This window comes from Rhagoletis zephyria, unplaced genomic scaffold (assembly GCF_001687245.7).
Source record: "Rhagoletis zephyria isolate East Lansing unplaced genomic scaffold, Rhagoletis_zephyria_1.1 Rzeph_scaffold_06692, whole genome shotgun sequence".
NCBI classification, from domain to species: Eukaryota; Metazoa; Arthropoda; class Insecta; order Diptera; family Tephritidae; genus Rhagoletis; species Rhagoletis zephyria.
The window spans coordinates 11,211-20,016 of NW_016163775.1; the positions used below are offsets into that span (position 1 = coordinate 11,211).

General features: G+C 38.5%; 1 protein-coding gene across 1 annotated transcript; it reads right to left on the reverse strand.

Moving 5' to 3' along the window:
* Positions 1-4,012: 4,012 nt before the first annotated feature.
* LOC108373439 (proteoglycan 4-like) lies at positions 4,013-8,287 on the reverse strand. Its single transcript, XM_017629317.1, has 3 exons — positions 7,768-8,287; positions 7,397-7,666; positions 4,013-7,292 (listed from the first exon to the last, which is right to left on the reverse strand). The coding sequence occupies exons 1-3, from the start codon at positions 8,012-8,014 to the stop codon at positions 5,059-5,061; spliced, it is 2,751 nt and encodes a 916-aa protein (XP_017484806.1). The 5' UTR covers positions 8,015-8,287; the 3' UTR covers positions 4,013-5,058.
* Positions 8,288-8,806: the final 519 nt, after the last annotated feature.

Sequence of the window (8,806 nt, forward strand, 5' to 3'; positions counted from 1 at the left end):
TTTTAAGGCATCGATAACTATTATTTTAAGGTTTATATATTTAATAGAATTCTTTTCATAATAATTATCAGCGAGATAAATATTTTTAAGTCTTCAATGACTTTTATTTTGAGAATTATATTATAAAGAAGACTTAAAAATATTTATCTCTCTGATAATTATTATGAAAGTACTTTTATAATATAAGTCCTTGAATAATAATTACAGATGACTCGAAAAACATTTATCTTAATATATTGATTATTGATTGACTTTTTCTTTCTCTTTTTGATTCTTTTCTCTTATAATAGTTTTGTCTCTGGTTTCAAGTGTTTCTGTTGGCTTTTTTCTTATTCTACGTACAACTTACCTGTATTCTTGTTGTACTTCTTTTTGTTACAATTTTCTACTTCCGTATTTGTTTAGATTAGGGTAAAGTGCTAAAGTTTGTCAAACTGAAATTCCGCGGAATTAGACAAAGTTCCAATATTAGCAGCACTGTGCTAGCACACAAGCCAAACACATTTATCGAAAGCTTTGTATAAGCAAATAACAATGACTAGAAAGCTTTTATAAATAGGTAAGTATACAAAAATTCATTTATTCGCAGCATATTTTTCGGCTGAGAAATCGAACTCAATTATAAATACAATGCGCATACGTAAGTGTACGTTAGGGTGGTCCAAAATACGCAAACAATTTTGCTTTTTGAATTTGCTTGCCATCATCCCCCAGGACAGCATCACCATTTTATTGCTTAAAGATTTCGGCAGGGTAATATTTTTATTCGATCAAAAAATATTTAATTTTAGCGATTTTACAGCAACCATACGAAAAAATGTATCTTCCCCATATGAAACATATCGAAAACTTCAACGCCCCTGCGCACAATGAGCGAAAAATTTTATATTTGCGATGGTCACATTTACTATTACTTACGGTAACCATCCTGTCCGGTTTTATGTTATTTTGGCGGTTAGGGCTCGATATCTGTGAAGTTTCAAGAGTTTGCCNTATACAAAAATTCATTTATTCGCAGCATATTTTTCGGCTGAGAAATCGAATTCAATTATAAATACATTGCGCATACGTAAGTGTACGTTAGGGTGGTCCAAAATATGCAAAAAATTTTGCTTTTTCAATTTGCTTGCCGTCATCCCCCAGGACAGCATCACCATTTGATTGTTTAAAGATTTCTGAAGGTATTATTATTATATATTTATATATATATATATATTATATATTATTATATTTTTATTCGATCAAAAAATATTTAATTTTAGCGATTTTACAGCAACCATACGAAAAAATGTATCTTCCCTATATGAAACATATCGAAAACTTCAACGCCCCTGCGCACAATGAGCGGAAAATTTTATATTTGCGATGGTCACATTTACTATTACTTACGGTAACCATCCTGTCCTGTTTTATGTTATTTTGGCGGTTAGGGCTCGATATCTGTACCTTATCAAGAGTTTACCTCGAAATTAAAAAAATGGCAGCTTGCAGAATATCTTTCGCAGCTATTTATTTTGTAATTTTTGAAATTTTACTATTTTTCCAATTTTAATAATGTTAACATTAAATGCTGAAAATGTTTTCTTGCCAAAGCGAACAAATCTAGTGTGTCACCAAGTGAAAAAAAATACATTGAGTAAAAAACAATGATTCGAGAGACTAAAATTCCATTTTTTTAATTTTTATTGGCAAACTCGAAATTCATTCTACAATTGTTATATATGTAAGTGAAGAAAATAAGTAATATATATGTGCATAAGGAATACTGTGTAAAAATATCCCTCGCCAATATTCAATTACTTTTAAATAATATGATTTTTAGGTTAAGGCGTGCGAGTAAATGTGTTACATACGCAGCTACGGCGGCGGCATTGCAAAGCCCTGCCTAAATGAGGTACATATGTACATGCATAGTCTATGAATCCTTGTCGTCAAGCCTCTCAGTCTGAGGCGGCGTGGGCGTTAAACATGGCGCCAGAATAGAGTGTCTCTTCGACAGTCATATATGTACGTGTTGCCATTCAGCAAATATCTCCATCTCTTAAGAACTTAAGTTAAGTAAGTTACTTAACAAAGCACATTAAAAAAAATTGTATGCTATGTATGCGAACTCTGTAGTCCTAAAATTTAGTAATAGAAGTATGCCTTCTTCCCTTAGTTCAGAGCTGCGCTACAAATTCCTTAAGGTAGCTTGAAGATTTAGAGATACATATAACAGTTCAATAGTACAAGGCCACCAGTTATGTGCATATTTATAGCGTTGAGCTCTAGTCTGTTACGTGGGGAGGCCTTAAAGGCCACCTGCAGGCTTAAACAAATTGATATTGGTATGAGGTGGAGTGTATTTTCAGTTCTCTGGGATATAAAGCAACAATTACCTTTGCTGAGAAGAGTATGCAAGGTTGAGTTCCCTAACGCTTAATGCTGGTTTAATTCCAATACTGAGCCCGTGCTCACACACGGATGGCTCCAAAACTGACACCGGGTCAGGATTTGGTGTCTATGTCGAAGACATTGGCGATTACCTTTCGCTTTTCTCTTGAGTAATATGCATCGGTGTTCCAAGCCGATGTATTTCCAAACCCTTAAGGCCATTAACTACGTGGTAGAAAACAGGTGGAGATGCAGGAGTTTACGCATCTTAAGGAACAGCCAAGGTTCACTCAAGGCATAAACAAGCCAACGCAAGTGTAGACTAAATTATGTTTGGAAACACAACGGACTTGTCTTACTCTGGGTCCCAAGTCACTCGAGAGTACCTGGTAATAAGGTATCTAACTATTTAGGCAGAGAAGGCTCAGACCAGGTATTCGTAGGACCGCAACATATTATAGCACTATCACCTTCTGCAATCGAAACCACCATCCGAAACTTGGTGAATGTGTCGTGCAGAAATTACTGGGAAGTTTTGAAAGAAGAACTGCAGACAGCTTGTGGGACTGTTGACTGGACTACTTACATGGCACAAACACCTGACTACATATAATCGGCATACATGACAATCCCATTTTCCCTTCCTGCTTTGAAGAGGTTTCGCCGGTGGAACACTTTTTGTGTTTTTCTGTGCCGCCTTTGCAAGGATTAGGTTTGTGATTTTTGGCACCCATTTGTTAAAAGACGAAAAACTGAGCTCTTTGGCACCCATCAATCTGCTTTCATTTATTTATAAATTAAGTAGATTTAAAAAAAAAAAAATGTTTAAAAAGAACGTTAAAACAGTTTCTGTTTTCTACGCGCGTTCTTTAGTGTATTCAGCTCCGACAAAAAAACAAAAAAGTACAAAAAAAAAATATTCAGCACGACGTACTAAGCCTTTTGCTTGAATAAGTTCCGAGTGCCATCTCCAGAAAAAACCCTTTAGCTAGATCCATATGCTACAATAATTCCCCCTAATCGTAAGTTAATCCGAAGGAAGGATTCTCTAACATATGCTACAGAAATAGGTGTCTAGTTCGAGATTAGACTCGACGCACCTCGAGATCCACCCAGTTCTTGGAAAGGGCCTTACAAATGAGCTTGGCCAGCTTATTGGTATGATTAATTTTAGCAATTATAAGGGAATTGCTCACCGTTGGTTCAAAGATTTCCTGGTTTTCCACAGAAAAAAACGAATTTTAGTTTTGTTTTTTATATTTAAATACATTTTGTTTTTTATTAAATCGAAGAAAATTGTATTCCCTCAAATCTAAATAAACAATTTTACATTTTTCATGTATTATAATAGTAAAAATTAAAAAAAAACTAGTAACTAAAAATAAAAAAATTTCAAAAGTGGAACAAAGTAGAATAAAGGAAACAAATACGTCGAATAATAATTAGCCAAGCATACAAAACAACATTTCACATTACAGCAATTGGCTTGGTATAAAAAAATAAATCGGCTCAAAAACTGTACTTAAAACTGATCTAAGCATTGCCGATAGCCGGCGAATACCTACAAACGAAAATACAATTGAATGTCTTTATAGTTTTGCTTGAAGCGCTCAATGCTAAAAAAAATAGTGTGAAGTAGGCTAAAAATGTAGCTTATTAATATAAGGATATATCAATGAACTAGAGGAACATGCCTCATACATTCCTAACTGGCTTCATTTTACAATATATATATAAATACACAGATAGTAGAAGAGCGTTACATATAAAAAGCATTATTTTAGCAAACGAAAAAAAAAAACAATTCAACAATTTTTTTTTTTAACATTTTCATAAAATGAGTACACACTTTTAATTAACGGTTCGAGAGAGGAAGGAAATGTTATACTATAATTTACATAGTTAAAATAGTATATTATATGCTAAGAGTATTTTTTGCGACTTTATTTCTTCATTGAAATTTCTCTCTTTCTCTCTTACGGTCCTCTTTAAACATGTTTCCGTTGTCTCTTACAATAGTGCATAAAATTTAATTTTTTTCTTTTTTTTTTTAAACATCGTAAAGACATGAACACAAAAGCGGCAACTGGATATCGGGAGCAGGATTGGAATTAGGAACAGGATATACTCGGTATGTCGGCGTTAGGATAAGGATTCCGGATGTTTGAGGATTGACGAGCGATTGCGGTAAGGATGTGGAAACCATTTGTGTTGGACAGGATTGCGGTAAGGATGCGGGAGTTATCACTGCACTAGGATGCTGGTAAGGAAGTGAAACAGCTGCCAAATACGCTTGCACGAACGGTAGCAGGAACACGTACACAACTATCGAAATGCTTTCAACAGCATTTGTATTGACGGTTGAGCAAAAAGAAACAAGCGTGTTTCGGGTGTACAGGATGGGACGGGACGGGAACAGGAACAGGAACAGGAACGAGAACAGGAACGGGAACAGGAACGGGAACGGGAACGGAACGGTGGCTGTCGTGTTGTTGACGTTGTTTTTTTTATGTATATAAAATTTATAACGGACGACGTTGATTTCATTCATGTATATCCTCAGATATCTTGTTAATGTCATCCTTGATTTGAATAAAATTTCTTGCATGATTTAAATGGAGATGACAATTTTTTTTATTCGTATCGTCGTCGTTCTGTTCGTTATGTTAACGTCACTGTGTCGTTTTAGTCTTTCTTTTCCACTTCGACCACTGTTTCGGTTGGCGTTTCGATCTTTTCACTCTTCTCGATTTTAACTTCGTCCTGCGCCGCCGATTCGCCAACCTTGGCTGCTGTCGACGTCACCGGCGTCGCTGCCGCCTCAACAAGGTCACTTTTATTGTTATCTCCTTTTACCGCTGTTTCCGTCTCTTTTTCTGCGCTCTTACTCACTTCCTTTTCATCGTCCTTCTCTACCGCCTTTAGCGCTTCGACATCTAATGCTTCCGTCGCTTTCGCCACAAGCGTCTCCTTTTCACTATCATCGCTCGATTTCGCACTAGCAGCAATCTCTTTCTCACCCACGTCCGTTGCCGTTGCATTCAGTCCTTCCGTTGCGTCAATGTCACGTTTCTTATGGAACTTATCTGGTATGTTCTGTGTACAGGAGCATGGGCACATGCACTGATCTTTGCGTGCGCCACCCGTAATCTGACTGAAGCTGAACGGTATGGGCGCGGGCTGCACACCCAATGGGAAGGGATCGACATTTTGTTGTTGATATCTGTCATTCGCGTGTATGGCATTGTTGTTGTCGCATTGCTCATAAGCCGATTGTGGCAAAATAATTACCGGCATGAATGCTATAATTGCACCTTTGGGTATATTTTCCGGTGCATAGGATGCCGCATAACCGGGCGCTTGTGGAAAGACTGGTAATTGTTGTAACAGTGACATTGCGTTGGTTATACCACCAAAGCTGGCTTGACCGCCTGCAATTGTTGTGGTTTGGAATTGTTGTTGCTTACTAAATTGATTACTATTCGACGCCGGTTTACCAAAGGAAGTGGTTGTGGTTTGTTGTTGTTTGGATGAATGTATTCTATCTGCTTCGCAGGCACATTGTCGTTCGTTATTCAGTTCTGTTGGTGGAAAAGTGGGGCGTGGCGTTTGGTAGTTGGTATTCGTATTGGTCACAACATTTCGCTCCGGTTGTCGATTGGTCTCGTATTTGGTGGTCACTTTCTCAACAACTTTCTGACCGGTCTGATAACCGGGCACGCGGCCGTCGTTTATTGTAGTAGTGATTTTTTCGACTACTTTATCGTTAACTTTCTGTCCATTATAGAAACCGGGAATTTGTCCAAATGTATTTGTACCAGTCGTTGTGGTAGTTATTTTCTGACCAATTTGGTATCCCGGAGTTTGGGTGACGCTACCGGAGCCACCGCCTCCAATGTTGCTGTTGAACTTCTGTCCCGTGTTTGTGTATGTATTCTTATTGGTATCAAAAGTGCTTGTTGTTGTTGTTACCTTTTCCACCGTCTTTTGGTTTTGTTGCTGGTACGCGTTCGTGTCAAAGTTTTGTCCGTATTTATTGCCGTTGTTTGTATTTGTATTTGTCGTAGTTGTTGTAGTTATAGTCTTGTGCGGTTGTTGCTTCTCAACCGAGCTTTGCTGTCGGTTGAAAGTATCCGTTAAAGGTCCGCGATTCGGTGGTAAGTATTTATTGGTTTGTTGATAAGATGTTGGCGGATTATTCGTATTCGTATTGGTATTCGTGTTGGTCGTAGTAGTGGTGGTGGTGGTGGTGGTGAGTTTTTTGGGAGGAGAGGGGGGAGAAGAAGGAGGAATATAGGTTAATGGAGTTTTAACATTATTGCTATTATTATTAAATTGTGTATTAGTATTAGTATTGGTGCTAGTAGTGGTTGTGGTGACCTTCTTTTGTGCATAATCATTATTGTTACCATAATTTGGCACAAAAGATGTAGTGGTGGTTTGTGTGGTTTTCGTGGGTATCTCACCACCTTCTACAACTAATGATGATGATTTAAATGGTTGCGTTATTTTACCAGTTTTCGAGACAGGTGGCAAGTAGCCGGGTGTATTCTTATTCGAATCCCTAGGATCACTTGGTGCGCCAGGTCTCAATGGTTGGTATGGTGATTGTGGTCCGGGTGAGCCTGGACGATCGGGTCCTGGTGGTCCTGGTGGTCCTGGTGGGCCGGGACGTGTTGGGCCGTATGGTCCTACTACGCCTGGGCGAGATGGGCCTGGTGGTCCAGGTGGACCGCCTGGACCGGGACGTGTGGGTCCGGGTGGACCGCCTGGACCGCCTGGACCGGGACGTGTGGGTCCGGGTGGGCCTGGTGGTCCGAATGGGCCGCCTGGGCCGGGACGAGTTGGTCCGGGTGGACCGGGTGGACCGGGTGGGCCGAATGGTCCCTTAGATCCGGGTCCAGTGGGGCCGAATGGTCCTAATTTTATAGAAAATAAAAAAAAGGAAATTAGTAAAAATAATTTAGTTAAACTAAGAACATAAATGCTTGAATCGTTTTTGCATTCGATTCACTTTAACCACCTGGTGGTCCTGGTGGACCAGGTGGGCCGGGTGGTCCCTTTGGGCCGCCAGGTCCCTTCGGACCGCCGGGTCCCTTAGGTCCGCCTGGGCCGCCTGGTCCGACACCGCCGCCATCGCCTCTGCCGCCAACGCCGCCAAAGCCGCCGTTACCGCCGAAGCCGCCATCAGGTCCCTCTATATGCACATATGGTGGAGCTGGTGGACCAGTTGGACCTTCAATGTGAACATATTTTCCCGAATTGTCCGGGACATATTGACCTTCTTTAATACCTATAGCGAGCGCAGAAGAGATTGCGTCGAGGAGAGAGAGAGGGAGAGACGGGTGGCGAATTAGGAAAATTTCATGAGAGCGTAAAGAAAAGTTAACTCACCTTTATAACGACCATCAAAACCTTCATAATTACCCTTTTCTGTAGAAAGGAATAGAGAAATTTTGTGGAAAAAAGATAAAATATTAGTGATGTGCACAAATCGTTGTGAATAAGAGGTGTAAATATTGCTGAGAGCACTACGACAAAGTAATACTACTATATAGGCATGTAACGTACTAGTATACGATTTAGAAAAGACAAAGCTACAACTAAAGCTACGAAGTTCGTTTGGAGTACGACAAATCATACTTCTACTTATTACCTACCTAAATAAACTAATTGCATTATTGTTTATAAATAACTCAATTTAAATTTGGTTTTTTTAATTTTTTACTATTTCTTACTTTTATTTTATTTTATTTTTTTCTATTCTACTTTATTAGTGTTAGCAACTACAAGCTGTAAGCGCCTGCTACCGTTAAAGCTCAAAAAAAGTTTAAATATCCATTTAAATGATGTTTTTAGTGAAACGTGTATGTATGTGTGTGTGTGTGTGTGTGTTTTCTTTTTTTTTCAAATTTAACTTGGTTAGTCAACGCTACTATACGCTTACAGAGATACAGACATTAAATGAAAAGCTTAAAAATAATTAATAATAAATCAGCACACACAGTACTTCATATGTGTTCGTATGTATGTATTTATGTATGTAAAACAAGTTCATCATGTCCCGTTATCTCGTTGCAGCAGTATGGACATGCAAAATGGTCTGCTCAGACTATAAGTTTGAAGCGGTTTAAATAAGTATTTATAGGGATTAATTTAGGCAAAAGGATGAAAGCCATTTACCGTTAACAAGCAGGCGTTGGTGAGTGTGTGTGTATTAAAATAGTAGACTCATAGGTATGCATGTATGTATGTAGTATGTGCTTGTATGTATGAGCATTTGATGCATGTATTTGTGCTTTTTGTAAATGAAAAGTGCAATTTTTTATTTCATGTGAAAAACTATCCGAAAATTTTTGATTCATTTGATGCATGTGTATGTGCGTTTGAGTGTGTGGTACCGAAATTGAGATATTGTGGCATTCCTCTCGGC